The 17,728-nt window shown below is 41.7% G+C and overlaps 1 protein-coding gene across 2 annotated transcripts in view; it reads left to right on the forward strand.

The window, feature by feature from the left end:
* Nucleotides 1-672: 672 nt before the first annotated feature.
* Nucleotides 673-17,728, forward strand: part of CACHD1 (cache domain containing 1) — a 124,955-nt gene continuing 107,899 nt past the window's right edge. Inside the window, exon 1 of one of the 2 annotated variants that reach the window (XM_081193672.1) lies at nucleotides 673-1,866. In XM_081193672.1, the coding sequence (XP_081049798.1) occupies nucleotides 1,624-1,866 (243 nt within the window). In that variant the 5' untranslated portion in view covers nucleotides 673-1,623. Of the gene's footprint in view, nucleotides 1,867-5,007; nucleotides 5,031-17,728 lie in introns of those variants that run through there. The other variant, XM_081193673.1, reaches the window with a different exon arrangement.

Consider the following 17,728-nt stretch of genomic DNA (forward strand, 5'->3'; position numbering starts at 1 on the left):
AGCTTGGGGTGTAGGGTGGGGTAATTTATTACTGCCAGCATTTACTCCAGTGAGTAGATACTGTACATCTGAAGGGTTAAAGAGGCTGCTCTACATTATTGCAAATTATTTTCTGACACCCCAGGAGAGTATTTTACCTCTTGGCTGTCTAAGAGGTGTCTCTCCCCCCCCCCCCCGAGGTTTTGGCCTATCACATTCTCTCTCTTTTAAGTTGCAGATCCCAAGACAGAAGCTGTCACTGTTTGTTGCTAAATCAGTTAGACTTTTACAGGACAGTTATTTTTTATGGAAGAAAGAACAGTGATAGTTTTACATGCATGCCTGTATTTTTTTTCCTGGTGCTTTGTAAATGTTTTCTCAAGAGTAGGCCACCTCTTGTGAAAATGTGTGGAGCATTTGAAAATGTTCACCTTTCAAAAATGAAATATGCTTACAGAATATTAAACATCCCAGTGCAGTTTCCAGGTTTGATATACAGGACAGTTATTTTTTATGGAAGAAAGAACAGTGATAGTTGTAAACAAAGATAAATTTATTATGATTATAGCTCCAGGCTATATATATATATGCATATATAAGCCCAGCTAAAGCAAGAACGGGAACACCATTTTTTGTATCCTGTTGTTAGGGAAAAGTTCCTAAAAGGAAGTCTGGCACAAAGGGTGCTGCGTAGCCAAGGGGGGCAGGGGATCCACAAATATTATTAAAAAGCATTGAAAGTACTCAATAAACTGAGGTTCTGCCCTCCCCACCACCAGCAGCCCTCCTCCGTGATTTCCCAAAAATGATGCGGTGATCCTTTAAAGATGAACTTATTTATTTTTGGCATAAGCTTTGTTTGGTGCAAAGGATCCAAAATGATATCCTACGTTCGCTAGTAAACAAAGGTGGTTCTCCCTCCCCACTTTTCAATAGTTTCTGAACAGTGGGCTGTGATATGTTCTGCAGATTCTCGCAGCCCAACAGGTGAACGCTTCGCCTCTGGAAAAGCTTTGAGAGGACCCGGGCTTTTCACAAACTGCACTGGCGATGATGTGGATTGGATGTGTTTGCTGGAAAGTTTCTGAATGTCTTGGAGGGCGGGAGCAGTCAGCGGGGAGCGCGCGAGGCTTTCCTGGACTCTCAATTCCAATCCACACATTGTTGTGCACAAGAGCCCGCGCGCAGCTTGGTGGCACCAGACACCTCCCTTTCCCCCTCGGTGAATCCAATCCCGGCCCTGCCGCTCCTGCTCCTCTCTCTGTTCCGCAGTTTGCCGCTCTCCTCAGCCGCCGCTGTTTTCAGTCGGCAGCCGAGGCAGAGCTCCCAGTGTCGCCGGAGCTGGAGCGCAGGCGAGCCAAGCCACTGGCTGCCCGTCTCGGGGAGGAATCGGACGCCCGGCTCTGCTCGGCCGACCCATTCCGGCTGCAAAGAGGTCCGCGGAGGGCTCGTGCGCTCGACGGCCCCTGCATGGAGGCGTCGGCCGCTGCTCCCCGGAGCCCCGAGGCGTAGCGCCCTCCTCCTCCGCCGCCTGCAATCCCACACCGAAGTTTGGGAGGCGCTCGGGAAAGTTTGAGCGCCGCGCTTTACGCACGGCGGTGGCCACCGTCCCCACCAGGGCGCTCCAGAAGTCGCCCCCGCATCATGGCGAGCAGGCCGGCAGAGCTGGAAGAGGCCGCCCGGCCGGCTCGCCGCTCCTCCGGCGGCTCGGCTCCCCCCTTCCGAAGGGGCAGCGTTGGCCAGCGGCCCCTCTGGGTTGTCTACATGGCGCTTTTCTGGAGGCTTAGCGCCGCCGATTTGGAGTTTTCCATTTTGGACGAGGCGCAAGTTTTAGCCACTCAGATGAGGAAGCTGGCCACGGAGGAGTTGGGGGTTGTCACCATGCAGGTAAGCTTCCCTTCTCCCCGGCGCTCTTTTCCATTCTTCCCCCTGAATTCTTCCCCTCCTCCTTTCTCTCTCAGCTTCGCTTCCTTCTTCCTGGTTTTCTTTCTTCCCTTTTCCTTCATCCTTTCCTTCCTGTTTTTCTCCCACTTTTCTTTTTTCTCCCATTCCAAGCCCCCTCCCCGCTCTCTTTTCAAATCCTGTCTTCTAGCTTTTCTCCCTTCTCCCCCCCCCCCACCGCACCAGTGGGCTGCTGCTTGTTTATATCCTCTGCCTTTTGTTGCTTTAAATTTTGCTTGAAAGTGGCACCCCTCCCCTCAACTTGCAGGGAACTGGAGTTTTTACCCGCTTAGTGGCGTCCCTCGCTAGATCTCCGATGTGGAGCACCACGCTGGCTCTCACCGTTGTTGTTGGGGCGGGGGGCGGGTTAGGCAGAAAGAGCCTGTGTTTTCTCACCGTTTGCAGACTTTTGATCAGAGCAGGCTGCTGAATCCTTTCATATAAGAGCATCGATGAATGTTGAAACATGATCCGCTGGTTTCAGGCTGTTGCCCCCCTGGGCAGAGATACTTGAAGGAGGAGGCTTGGAACTGGGTTTTCTGCATACTGTGTGTGTGTGTGTGTGTGTGTGTGTGTGTGTGTTGTATGTTGCTCCAAAGACCTGCTTCATTTTTGAGGTAGCTATGGAAATCCTTATCTTTGACAAATCCAATTTTGGCAGATTTGAGAAGCTTGAATGCTTCCAGCCACTTAACGCTAGGGTCGTAATTAGTAGCTAAAGCCAGACTACTTGGAAGCAAGTAAAATGAGATTTGATTGTTGACTAGCACTGCTTTCTCCTGGATCTTTTTGTGTGTGGCAGAGTTCTCTTTAAAAAGAAAATACATTAACAGGACGATGATCCTATGCATGTTTTCTTGGAATTAAGTTTCATTGAGTTCAGGGGGCCTTATTCCCAAGTAAATTAGGATAAGAGTGTATCCTAAAGCTATCATTAACATTTTCTCTTAAAGTTGCCAAACTGCTCAATAATTTGGCTGGGTAGAGGAAGAGAGAGCTCCTCCGTTGAAATATTTTTATTTAACATTTTTGAATTTCCTCCCCACCCCCAATTTTCAACCCAACAGCTAGGTAGGAGAAAAATACTAGAAATATATCAGAAATATAAATGGAAATGCTGAGAGGATTGGTGTAGTTTTTTTTTTTTGCGAAAAACAAAACACAAAAAGCAGTTTAACAAATTTTTAGTATTTTAACTCCTGAAACGCATTTCCTGGCCCTGGGTAATTTGCCCCAGTTCAGAAAGCGCGAGATGATTAGCAATTATAGTCTATCTCTGCCTTTGTGGTTGCATATTAATGACAGTTTGACTATTGTGCTTTCTGTAAAGGAGGCTAATAGCTGTGTTACAGCAACCAACTGCAGCCTCCCCTGACAAAAGGTGAAATTGGATCCCCAAACACACTGCAAATGCGAGGTAGGGTCAGTGGCAAAGGCAGTTTTAAAGCCTCCCAGATTGAAAAGGAGACGCTTCATGGAAGCAGCAGGGGTCTGTGCCCAAATGGCCCTTTATCTTCTTCAAACTGGCTCCTTTCCACTATCTTTTGAAATATTATTGTTTCGGCTCCCTCCTAGGGCTCTTGGGCTTTTGTCAGAGTTTCTTTCCCCCTCGTTTATTGTAAGAAACAGCACATTAAAAATGACTATGCTTAACAAGGTAGATAGTAGTAAATTATTGATATACTGAACTATGGAGAATTTAGAAGTCACTTCCCTTCTCCCACAAGAGCCGATGGCACATTTCTCTCCCAGTGTGTAATCTGTAGACTCTGGGAATACTGTTAAAGGAAAATGCTACTATACCATTAAAAGAGATGCTCTCATTTTATGAACTTCCCCCTATGAATAATTATGTTTGTGTAAAGTGGTCTTTTCTTTCTTTCTTTTTTACATCAGGGCATGTAAAAAATGCATTTGCATGCATTATTTGTCATGTTAATTCTTTAGCTTGTTGGGCGATTAAGTATCTGTCACTAAGAATTGTGGCTTTTAAAGGTTTATTGGCTTCCGGAAGAAATGTTTGATGCCCATACTAAATATATTGTCTTACTGTTAACTGGGACGGGTGAAGCTAGATGCCATCAATACAGCAAAGCCAGAGATTTTAGTATATCGTGGTTAAAAAAAAAAAGTTTGTTGTTTTTCATTTGTTTCACCTTGTTTCAAGCTTCCCATGGTTTCTGCAGAGACTTTACTGCAGAAGGAAGTTAGAGTAAAAAGACTTAATTCAGAAGGTGGTGATTTTGTTGACTTTTATGTATAATTTAGCTGTAGATACTGAAGCGTGTTTGTTGTCTCAAATATCTGCAGTCGTAAATCTGGTATAATACAGGAGATCTCCCTGTGGTCCTGTTGACATCATCAGGTGTCCATAATAATTGGGAATGTGTCAAAAAAGAAACTAGAGGAACAGTGAAGGACCTTTACATATCCTAATTGTTGTGAGTGGGTATCTAGCAGTGGAGACAGCAGGAAGGAGGCCTAAAAAATCAGAGACCAACTAAAGGAGACATGGGGAATGACAAGGACAAAGCCCAGAGAAGAGAGAATAAATCAGGGTGAGTCTGCAAGTTGTGATTGTAAGGAGGTAGAATTTGATTTCAAATGCCTTAAATGGTTGATTAGAAGAACTGAAGGAGAGTGAAATGTTCTCCCTGACAATTCAGTTAAGGAGAGAGAAGGGGTTGGAGAAGCTGAATAGGTGATTCTGGGCTTTGAATAGTTCACATCATTATATTTGGAGTAACAGGACTGCATAAGGAGGTGACACCAACCAGAACAACGTGAAAATAAGAAAGCGGGTAGCCACTCCCAGGTTTGTGAAACCAATGATGAGAGAATGGAAGGGGTGATCTGTATTGCAGTTGATTTGAAAGGCAAAACAGTATTTCTATTCCCTGTGAGTGGGGTGGCAGTGAGTTGACGTATCAAAAACGTTTGTCAGAGATTGACTTGAGTATATTTGAATCTATGGGAATTAGTTAAGATTGCCCATGATGGCTGTGTGAGGAAGCAACCAGCCTCAGTCCCCCATCCCCTACAGAAATGGTCCCCACAAAGGGAGAAGGGATGAAGGAAAACCTCTAAATCTTGAAGGAGCTGCAGGAAAGGTGAGAAGGGTAACCAATGTGACAATCGGCCTCAGAAGACCCTGTAGTGGGTGGTTGTGTGCAGTAGAGAGCATGATAAGATTCAGAACTTTTGTTAGGCGTTTCTGAATTTCCTACAGCATTCTTTTGCTGCTGTTCCTGGATTTTCGTTTACTGCTGATATGTTTCCGTCTTCTGTGTTTCCTTCTTACAGTTCTAATATCCCTTAATGTGAAATGCTTGAAGTTCTTATATAAATGTAACAAATTCATCCCAAAGCATGTTTGATATGGAGACGTGCACCTATGTATAGTTGTGGGGAAAAACACACATCTGTTGCGCAGTGAGTGAGGTTAGTAGCAGGAATGCATTGATCTAAACATCAGGATTGTTTTTCATTTTGTATGGCACACAGAATTACTTGTAACTGAAATGTGGATGTGTGGATGTAGGGCTTTTAATATAGATAGATGTATTGATTTGCATTTAGTATAACCTGAAGCGTATGTAACCTGAGGTACCACTGTACTGCTAATGGAATGGCATGGCTTTCATTTTACAAAGAATGCGTTTTGTCTTTGATCAAAAAAGTTAAACAACCAACAAATGTGTGGTCTGAATTTGCATGGTTACGAATATTACACAAAATGTCTAAAGGATCCTTCATTTTGACCATTTGGTCATATTCTGGTACTCGCTGGAATAAATAATCTAGAATATATAGACGTTTAATCAGTAGTGCTTTTTTTAGTATTTTACTGAAAGCTAGTTATACTTTCCTTAACCTAGTCTCTAAAAGTTGTGTTGTGGTTTATAAATGAGTAATGCTATGACTCAGAAAAAGGTAATACAGTATACCTAGGGTCACATCCAGTGTTAGTCATACTCAGAGTAGACCTGTTGAAATTGACATGATTTTTCAATGGGGTATACTCTGAATAAAAAATATGTGTAAGGTAACATCCTAAGACTTCAGTGGTATACCTGGTATATAGGAATTTGGCCACAATTGTAAGGTATCTTAGTATCTTGCTATACCTTTTGTCAGCCTGTACTGGTGGGCTGGTTCTGAACTGTTTGCTTGTGTCTGGGAAATTGGAATAAATATGAAGTGACTAGCAATATCATTATTGGGGGATTGGTTTCCTGATAGACCAGTGAAATAACCTTACCAGAATTGGAATGAAACCTTAAGTACTTTTAGCTGGAAGTGAAACCCATTGAGCTCAATGAAATTGCCTTCTGAGTAAATACACATAGGATAAGACTGTTAGCCATTCCTATTTGTGAATTCTTTGAAGAAGGAGAAGCTGGTTCATGTATGTGTACAGTATACGTCACTTGAACACTAAATACTTAACTTATTTTACATACAAGACACTCGCCCAAAAAGTGTGAATTGTCATTATTACTTACTAAATTTCTATACCGAAGATCACAGGGCAGTTTACAATATAAAATGGTCTCCTCTGAATAATAATTGTGTTTGAATTTGGTATTGGAGGATATAAAATTACTGTTGATGATGATTAATCGCTAATAGAATAATGTGCATGTATGTGACCCTGTCATAAGATGCAAACTAGGTGTTACATGGGAGATGCTTTTATAAAATGAAAAGCACATTGTTATGAAAAGCAGGTGTGGGAGGCTTCCAGCTTGATAGAAAACTGTGTTAGGAAGGCCTTCTCTTTATGTTATGTTAATTGTTCTGCTTAAAATCTGCCCCCCCCCCCAATTGGATGGATGGAAAAGTAACTGTTTTCCTCCATTATTGAGTGGAAAAGAACCAAAGGAGACCATTTCTAAATCACAGTGGAAATCTTGGGGTACATGCATTCTCTATGCATTATCCAGGTTGTTCCTAATTCTGTTCGTTCCCCATCATGTATCCACTGTACCTTAGTATTTGGAGATATGTGTCTTTGTCCCTCATCCATAACAAGTATAAGTGACAAAATGTCAAAATATTTATCATGTTAGTGTATTATAATTAGTACTGTGCTGAAATCTGCCCTCCCAATTTTACAAAAAAAGTTTGTGAAATAGGCTTTAAAATTTTCTTATTCTTAGAATTTATGTAGGTTTTGAGTTTTCCTTGTTATTGGGAAGTGGCCAAAGACAGTCGTGTTTGGTTTTCCTTTCAGTAAACAAATCTGTAGGCTTGCCTGCACTACCTGATCTGAAAAAGCCCATGGGGCGGGGGGGGGGGACATCTCAGGATATCTCCCTCTGGACTTTAATTGACGTGTGGGCACCTGGGAAAGCTGCAGAGGGGAAATTATGGATTCAGCCCACAGTGCTGTTGTACTTTGGCCACTAAACACCATATAATTAAAATAGGAAAAGTAAGTATATCATCATCACCCCAGCTCTTGATAGGTTTCTAGTGTTGCATACCCCTGATCTGAGAGGGGAAGGTCAAAGAGGTTTCTTGGCTCTGCATAGCACGAAACATCCTCATGTTTTGTATTTAATGAAGCAAAAACAGGCTTAAAATATGCAGGGGTCAGTGGATCACTTCAAAATTGGGAGTACTTAGTAATTGGATGAGGCATTGTGCTAGCTGAAGGTTTAGCATATGAAAAGCTGCTGTTTTGTCGAGTAGAAAAATTCCCAAGATTGTTTTAACACAGAACTGCTTATATAAAAGTGAATGTGTCTGACCGCAAGGAACACCACAAATTAATTGTACTTCAGGCTAAAGCAGGAGTAGCCAATGTGCTGCTCTCCAGATGTTGCAGGAATACAACTTCCATCATATTTGACAGTTGGCCATGCTGGCTTGGATTGAAAGGAGTTGAAGTTGAGCAGCATCTGGGAGATGATGCTACATTGGCTACCCTAGTCTAAAGTAGGACGACCAGATAGAAAATATAGGATTCCTGTACGTATTAATAGTTGTGCAGAAGAGGGAATTTGAGCAGGTGTTGCCTGACCTGCAAGCAACACCTGCAGGTTTCTCCGCTTCTACAGCTACTAAAGGTGCAAAGATCCTTGCTTGGCCATCTTTGCCTAAAGGCTTCTGCCTTTCAATATATTGCATTATTTACACACTTGGAAAATTGTTGAAGCTAAAGGAAACATGAGAGGGAGGAAAATTCCCCTTCCTTCTGCTCTGCTTTGTGTCTTTGGCAGTGCTTTGGGCTACATTATCTATTGGCATAACTCGGCCTACAGAGAATTAAAGCATTTGTATAAAAGTCAAATTATTCTAGTTTCACCAGACAGTCGGGCTTTGTCTGTGGCTTATGACATGATGGTGGAAAGTGATCAAATAAATGTGATTTGTTAAAACAATTGACAAAGGGATCCCAGCTCTAATTATGTAGAACAAGATTTAAAATATTAATTAGCCCTAAGTTTGACAGAAACACGTTAATTGTTCTGCTGGTGTGTAAATGTATAATCTGGTGTCACTGGGGCACACATTGCTGTTGTCTGCTTCATAGTATATAGAAGACTTATGCTGCCAGGAGTTCAGATGACCAAAGGATTCTAATTGCAGTTGTATGGAAGAGACAAACCTATAAGCAAAGATGGTTGTGTACACCTGACTATACCAGTGTATATCTAAATTTTGCAATACAAAAAGGTGGATGTGGACTGCATGCTTGTGGGTTCCATATACAGATTGACTGAGCATCAAGAAGAGATCTGTTTATAGGCAACTGCAGATCTTGCACCATAGGCAACTTCACCTGAAACACAGTGCTCAAAGGATAAGCAAGGATCTGCAAGCTAACCAATGAGAGTGATATCATCCATGTTTTGATGAGTCAGTGACTAGTTTAGGCTGGCACGCCTCTCTTCATAGGTGTCAGCCTGTCCTTTTCAAGAACAGCAAGGGAGATGCCACTTAGCCTCCTCATACCACTGGAAAGGGCTGGAGCAGGACCTTTTCACATTGGCCAGAGTGCCAAAGTGTTGTGCAGCTGTGTGCTTAGGCCATAAGTGGCAAGAAATTCCATGCAGGAGAATGTGTGGCCTGGAGTGCTCTTTCCTTGCTCTGCATCCAGCATGGAAACCCAAGCAGTCTGGTAGAGAAAGGAGACTCCCTCCTCTGTGTCTAGCATGGAAATGTGACAGGTTGCTAGCAGAGCAACATTGTTCTCTGTCCTTCCTCTGCAAGGAGGCTAGAAATTTTGTTTTGGCAGAATATTAACTTTTGTGGGCCTTTTTACAAGGTTGGCGTTTTCTTCTCAAATAGTCCAGAAGCTTCATGTCAGTCCTGATGAATTAGCAAGCAATGCATTTTATTTTAATCAGCATTTAACGGTTTTCTATGGGTGTAATATTTTTGTAATATTTTGCACTAATTTAATGGCATGCAATATTGTAATATTTTAGACTGTAGTTCTGAGAACCTTGTTGCTGTCAGCTGCCTTTGGCATCCCTATGGTGAGGAAGAAAAGAGGAGCTCGATAACCTTTGCTGTACCTTTGACTTTCCAACCACGTACAAATTCAGTAATGAAAACTTCCTCTTAAGATAGGGGCATTCAGCTGCTTTTGTGCAAACTGTTGCTGCTCCTTATCATCCCAAAGAACTCCCATATTTCATGCAATAAACAGGCGCCAAAAATCAGAGGCCACAGACTGTGATAAAAAAGCCACTTTTTCAGATTGTACATATCAGTTTGATTTGGTTTCAGTTGTATGTAAAGCTTATTATATCATATATATATGAGTGAGTATCAAGGTGTTTCTGTGGTTTTTGAGCTGAATATTAACATGTTATTGTGTAGTGTCTTCCTCATCAGGTGTGCTAGTTGATGTCATACCTACAAAAATTGAAGAAAATGACAAAAGTGCACAAGTCATCATCATCATGGTTTACAGTGGTGCCTTGGGTTACAGACGCTTTAGGTTACAGACTCCGCTAACCCAGAAATAGTATCTCTGGTTAAGAACTTTGCTTTAGGATGAGAACAGAAATTGCGCTGTGGTGGCAGCGGGAGGCCCCATTAGCTAAAGTAGTACCTCAGGTTAAGAACAGTTTCAGGTTAAGAACGGACCTCCAGAACGAATTAAGTTCTTAACCTGAGGTACCACTGTATTTGTATGCTGCCTCTCTATAAGCTAAACCATGTGCTACGCAGCTTGCAACATAAAAAGATTTACATCCTTACAAAATGATAACAAAAATAATCATAACCAATAAATTAAAATCTCAATGCAATTTAGCAATTCCCACATAAGACATAATAAGATCTTACAATAAAGATTAAAAAAAAATCATACAAATAACAGCAAAAATTAAGCATGTCCAAAATTAAACATTGAACCCAACAAACTCCTAAACAGTACCCCTATGCCAATCCCAAGAGTCTCTAGGCATGCTGAGCAGCAGGTCCTGCAGGAATCACATCAAATATAGTCTCTCTGGCCTCTTTAGCAGCCTCAGTCAGTGCCCCACCCACCCAGGCCACGTGAAAAGAGGCTGGCAAGGCAGGGAGCATGTAGAGCAGGACTTGCAGCAAACAAATGCCCTAGCATGGTCAAGGAACTCGCCTTAGGATAAAATAGTGAGATGCAACCTATACCTGTACACTGGTCCTTGCCCATCTCCTGTAAAGATCTCTGTAGAACAGAACTCAGGTTCTAGTAATTTTCCTGTAGGCAAACTAAACTTGAGTTGATCTGACTTACATGGTAAAAGTAGATTTCTCATTGTTTGGTGCTATTCCTGCGAAGCAAGATGTCCTCCGATTTGTTGGTCAGTGAATGAAAGGAAGTGGTTTTAAATACAGTGGTGCCCCGCAAGACGAACGCCTCGCGAGACGAAAAACTCGCGAGACGAAAGGTTTTTTCGTTTTCGAGTTGCTTCGCAAGACGAATTTCCCTATGGGCTTTTGCTCTTTTGAAGCAAGGGGCGGCAACGGGGAGAAGCGATTCTCCCCGCTGCCCCTTCCCTGGCTTTAAAACAGGTCCGGGGACAGAGGGGAAGGCCCGCGGCGCTTCCCCTCTGTCCCCGGACGGTCTCCATAGGAACGCATTGATTGATTTTCAATGCATTCCTATGGGAAACCGTGCTTCGCAAGACGAAAAACTCGCAAGAAGAAAAAACTTGCGGAATGAATTAATTTCGTCTTGCGAGGCACCACTGTATGTGACTTTGAGTGTTGGAATTTGGTAGTTCCAAATGGCACTTGAATGTAATGCAGGCTACCAAAGGAAGTTGCCAGCTAACTGCTGTGGCGCATCACTCGCTTTTGAATGAAGCATCTAACTGAGACAGAGCGAGAGTGGAGTTTGGGCTGTTACATTCCACATGAGCCAAGGGGCCTCCTATCCTCATGCCCTGGATGAGATGTCTGAAGCTGATTTTCATTTGTTTGCTTTAGAGAAAGGGTTGTTACTTTCTGTGTTGTGACCATCAGAAAAGAACAATGACCTTATGTGTTTTGTCTCTTTGAGAATTATTGCTGTGCACACTGGTTATTGGTTCATCTGAAGGAATGACAGGAAGCAGCTATTAAATTGCTAGATATTCCTGATGCATTCATAGCACTTTGTTTATAAAACAAATTGCCTCTTCTCAGCAATTGCCAGGTACATGAACAAAATAATGACATTGTCAAAGGTGATGGTAGAATAGTGGACTGACAGAGGATTCTTCAATACTGAGACCGTAGGAGAGTTATAGTTAAGGTCATACGCAAAGTGCATTGAAGGACCACTTCAGGGAGTTGTGGAATCCATTCATGGAAACAGTTTATGTGCAGAGAATGCGCAAAAACGTTGCAACTCTTTTTGAGGAGCAGCTCATTAACAAAAGTGGCACCTTATTTACATGGCACAGAAGAACAATTTGCATCTGTTTAGTATGCCTGCCAAGATGAATATCAATAAAAAATACTACCCTGAATGACAAATGTTACGGACTAAATGGTGATTTTAAATCATGATGTTGATATTGGAACAGTTTTCCAGATGTGAGAATCAGAGCTTTTCTCCAGTGCTGTCAAGTGTGTATCTGTTGGCATCAAGTAACATTTCTTACCACTTCTAGAGGAGAATTGGCACAACTGTGGTGCCATAATATGTGGTTGATAATTTGAGATGAGGCTATGCATGCTGAAGACATTCCAGGAATATCTTTAGAGATTATCAGTCTTTTACCTGCAGAGAAATGGAAAATATCTTGGTCTGGGATAGATGCAACCTCTCCAGTTATTAAGAGTTCAAAGGAGGAACCAGGAAGCAGATACTTCCCAGCTGTTAATACAAAGAACTAACAGAATATATATGAGAACTTTATATGAGAAACAGATATTTCAGCTGATTAGGACCTTTGCAGATTTTGTTACATAACTACTATGGTTACATAACTACTATGGTGTACATCATGTCCTTACATCCAGTCTTATACCATACAGAGTGCTGGCAATGCCAACAAGACAACCCATCAAAATAAGGCTGAAGTTCTATGCACAGCTTACCTGGGGGTCCATCTTATTGAACTGAGTGGGACATATATCTGAAGGGATTGTGTTGTAAAACTTTTATTTCAACAATAGAGCAAATTAACTCTTTTGCCAACTGAATTAAGCTTTGTGTTATAACAATTTGGTGTATACTGGGTTTACATTAATTATAAGCATCTTGCTAGAACTAAAGTTGACCAGATTTAACAGCTCAAATGTATTTCTTCTTTTTAAGCTTCTGGTTGATGTAGATTATTTAAATATCTGACAAAAAGTGAAACTTTTTTTTTAATGTTGAAGCTGATAAATGCTTTATGGGGCCATTTCCCCTTCAAAAATGGTGTATACTACTGTAATTGGAGTGGAAGTCAGTGAAGTAAAATATCATCTGTTTTACATGATTGTGTGTTGGTTTGGTTCCAATCATAACAGTGTTTTAAGAGAGACTCTGAATGCTCAGGACTACAGCATTTTTCATCATGTTCCTCTTCCACTTGCTTTTTTTATGAAACATTTTGGAAAGATATAACAAGGCCCTAGTGGAAAGGCAGTTAATGTTGTCATGCTTAGGAGGGGGAAAAATCTGAATTTTTAATTAGGCTTTAGTTGTTTCTTCAAAGCGTCAAGGCATCATTAGTGATGTAAGTCTTGTTGCATTAGCGGAGACTGACATTTCACTTCAAACACAGAGAATGCAGCTGTCCTGTGCAGATAAAAGTTGCCAAATGTGGTGCAGCAAGGTGGATTTGTAGATAATTAGCTGTCCCATTTTTACTGCTGTGCTGAAGAACCCTGCCAGTCATGTCGGGGAAAAGAGAAAGCTGGAATTATTAACTAGGAGAAAATCCAAATATGCCATAAAACACTTCTGGAATCACTTCAGCTGTGGCAGGGCTGATAAGATGTATGTTAAGGGAGCACACAAAATGAGTACAGTATATGATATCGCAAGCTGCCGCCACCACTTTTTTAATTAAAAAACCCTCAAAACTTTAATTTAGTCAACTGGAAATAGCATGGGCTATAATGAATCCTTTACTGTGTAGTAAAATAATTGCTTTGGATCTATTAGTCTCAACAAGACTTTGTAGCAAATAATGTAGTGTGGCATAGTTTTGAATGAACCCTTCTGGATCAAGATACCCCAAAGTAATCCAGCATTACTGGATCAGTCCAGTATCCTGCTTTACCACAGCAACTGGTATTCAGTGATAGACTGTCTCTTGAATGTGGAGGTTACAGTATGTAGATTTCTCATGACTAACAGCCATTGCCAGTCCTGTCCTTCATGAATTTGTATGTCTAACCGATAGTGGCTGGTATCACACCACATATTGTGTTGTAGCAATGAATGCCATAAATTTATCATTCCTTTTTATTGAAGCATTTTGAAAGAAAGTGGGGGTAGTAATTCGCTGGTTTCTTAGCTTTAGTTGCTCCTGCTCAGTGTGTGAAGTTCTGTGGTGGACCATACGAGTACAGAGATGAACCTGCAGCAGAGGTCTCCTACAAGCTTCATACGCTTCCATGTTCTTTGAAAGCCTGATCAGAACTTGGTTTAAGAGCTTAACTGACTTCACTAGGTGGTTAATGCTCACACTCCCATGGTTCACCATTAACTAGATTTGAAACTATGTTCTGAAGTTAATTGCAAGTTTCAGGTTAATAGCAAAGCTTAGTTTAGCATTCAGCATCCATAAGGTTAGTGCTGATAAAAGTTTCATCTGTGGCAAGGCTGGTTGGAAGAGGGGAGGGAGGATTTGTGCCATACGTAGGTGAGAAGGAGCCCACCTTCTTGTATGACCTAGTTGTAGTTATTATATGCTGGGATTCACTGGTGTTTGTTGTGATAAACATATAGGACCAGTTCTGATGCAACAAACTATAGTTTGTTAACTCAAGAATGACATCAGGACCGTGTGCCCCTTTGCTCTTCATTCTTGTTTCATATCTTGGTTAGTAGGCCAATATTATACCAAGTTTCTTGGTCCTAGCATAATGAAATGCTGTGGTTGACATTATTCAGGTTAGAAGCCCCCACAGCTGTTGTGCAAGGGGAGGAAAGCAGCAGCGGGGTGAATATGCAGTCCCAATGCTTGTTCTTGACTTAATAAGCCAAGGTTTATGAAACCAAGTTCATGACCTCTGAAACAGCCCTAAAGTGCAAAGGAGAGATGCACAGTTCCCAACTCAGAGGACACATATGCAGTTGTACTTGGCTAGTGCATGTAATCCGAAGTGTTTAGAGGATGTGCATTTCCCCAGTGCCATGCAACGTGTGAATGCATATCCAGTGTATTTAATAAATAAATGAAAACTAAAAGTGTGAATAGTTGTACAACACATCTGTAGGCTATGTTTACTGAAGGCATTAATTTTATAAATGACTCTATGAGTGTAGTTGGGGGGGGCGGGAAGGGGCAGCTGCCCCCCCCCCCCGCAATACAATTCAATAATAATACATAGCAAACTGAGGCCTGCCCTCACAAAAAAAATTCCTAGCTACACCCATGGATGACTCATGACAGTACATTTTAGTCCCATAAATTTGAAAAGTATATTCTCATAATGGCTAGTTGCAGAAGGCTTTCATCACATTTAGCGGTTGTTTTCTCTTGTTATTGTAATGTAACAGTTGTTTGGTTTTAGCACCCAGAAAATTAAGTGGAGATGGGTGTATAAATAATTTGTAATGTGTATATGGAGCGACTTTTACCTTAAATAGCACCATGCCTTTAGATAGCAATCACCAATCAAAGAAGTTGCATTCTAGTTTCAGGGACAAAAGTGGTTTTTGAAAGGAGCACTTTCCAATTAGAAGATATCACGGTATCAAGATAAACAACTGCAAACAATAGAGAGTGAAAGAAGAGATTTGTCAATAATTTATATTGATGATTTCCCTTTTTTCATAACTGCCAGCCAAAAAATATGTTTAGGTTTTGTTTCCATTATCTCTCTCTTTCTCTATATGGTCCCTTTTTGTGTGTGTTAACTATGATGTTTGAAATTTGTCATTCAGGTATGAGATAAAGTACAGTGGTACCTCGATTTACAAACGCCTCGGGTTACAAACGTTTCAGGTTACAAACTCTTCTAACCTGGAAGAGTTACCTCGAGTTGAGAACTTTGCCCCAGGATGAGAACGGAAATCATGTGCCAGCAGTGCAGCGGCAGCAAGAGGCCCCATTAGTGAAAGCATGCCTCTAGTTAAGAACAGTTTCAGGTTAAGAACGGACCTCCGGAATGAATTAAGTTCGTAACTAGAGGTACCATTGTATAATATAGCTTGCTCATTGATTTTTTCTTGGACTTCCCCCCCTCTAAAGCAATATACATGGATCCCCCTCTGTCTCTCTGTTTTGCCCTCACAGTAAATTTGAGGCAAATTGGGTTTCAGGTCTAGGGGGGATTTTGACTTTTAAGTCCGAAGGTCTTAGATAGTGTACCAACAACATTCACAAGTTCTTTTTCTGCATCTTTTCAACTTCAATATATAGTGTATTCTAAAAGATGCTTGTTAGCTTGTGTCCTCCAGGACTGTTGTTCTAGGTCTGATGGATTTTTACCTTTTAATTGGTTAACTTTTGCCTTGCTTATCTCTTTCTGCCCCTTCATTCTGTTCCATGTGAATATTGTATTGCTTTCTGAAGATGCAGCAAGTGTTGTTCTAATGGCACAATAATTATAGAATACAGAGGTGGTCAACCTGAATTGCATGTTTGTAATGGATGCGGGTCGCGCTGTGGTCTAAACCACTGAGCCTAGGGCTTGCCGATCAGAAGGTCGGCGGTTCGAATCCCTGTGACGGTGTGAGCTCCTGTTGCTCCTGCCAACCTAGCAGTTGGAAAGCATGTCAGAGTGCAAGTAGATAAATAGGCACCGCTTCAGTGGGAAGGTAAACAGCGTTTCCATGGGCTGCTCTGGTTCGTCAGAAGTGGCTTAGTCATGCTGGCCACATGACCCAGAAGCTGTACGCCGGCTCCCTTGGCCAGTAAAGCGAAATGAGCACCGCAATCCCAGAGTCATCTGCAAATGGACCTAGCGGTCGGGGGTCCCTTTACCTTTAAGCTCATTCCTATTTTGCCTTTCTCTTCAGTGAAATCAGTGACTAGATGGCCTCTTCAACCTACAGAACAGATGGTCTGTGCATGTGGGTGCGTATGTGTGTACAAGACCAGCACAGCCATATTCTACAAATTCTCTACATGATATAAATCAGTATTAATTCTGATACAATTTTAGGCAGTTTCTGTTGTTGCATGTAGTCAAGGCACTGCTAAAACACTCTGAAATAAGAAAATATCTGAATCACATATTATTGTTACTACAAAACAAGACTATTGTTGCTAAAGAAGACTATTGAAGAAAGGTTTTTGTGTGTGCATATGCCACAGTGTGTGTGTGTATTCAGCAATAGCTATTGATGGTTTATACAACTTTTCGGTCAGAAAATACCAAAAGTTGAATACAAAGGGAAAATTAAAATGTCACATAAAACCACTTTAGTAACAAACAAAAACAAATAAGAGTAGCAAAAGATCAAGCCACATACCCCACAAACCAATTTTTTTAAACTACTAGCCCTTTGTTATAAAGGTTGGTGGAACAGGAGAGTCTTTACTAATTTTCTAAAACCGATAAGTATTGTAAGTAGGTCAGCCTATAGGCAGTTTTTTCTGTAAGTCAGACATTCATTTGACCTAATGCAAATGTGGATTCCTGCAAATTAATGATAGGGGAGATTCATATGTGTATAGGCGTTCCCAAAGTCATACTGGACAAGTTAGAGCAGGGTGGCTCTCCAGATGTTCCTCCAGCTAAAACTTCCATTGTCATGGCCGAGGTTAAGGGATAGAGTCCAGCTGCCACTGGACAGCCACCTGTTCCCCATTCTTGACTGAGAGCTTTAAGTGTTCTATAAGCACACCTTAAAATGATATTGGAAACAGACAGAAGTACTTAAGGCCTCCTTCAGACCTCCAGGTGTATTCTGAAACATTTCATTGATACAGTGGTGCCCCGCAAGACGAATGCCTCGCAAGACGGAAAACTTGCTAGACGAAAGAGTTTTCCGTTTTGGAGGTGCTTCGCAAAACGAATCTCCTATGGGCTTGCTTCACAAGACGAAAATGTCTTGCGAGTTCCTGCGGGGTTCCCCCCCCCTTTTCTAAGCCGCTAAGCCGCTTATCAGCTGATCCGATCAGCAGATAAGCCGCTAAAAGCCGCTAATAGCGCTAAGCCGCTAATCCGTCAATGGGCTTGCTTCGCAAGACGAAAAAACCGCTAG

Source organism: Podarcis bocagei (assembly GCF_964188305.1).
Source record: "Podarcis bocagei genome assembly, chromosome: 5".
NCBI lineage: Eukaryota > Metazoa > Chordata > Lepidosauria > Squamata > Lacertidae > Podarcis > Podarcis bocagei.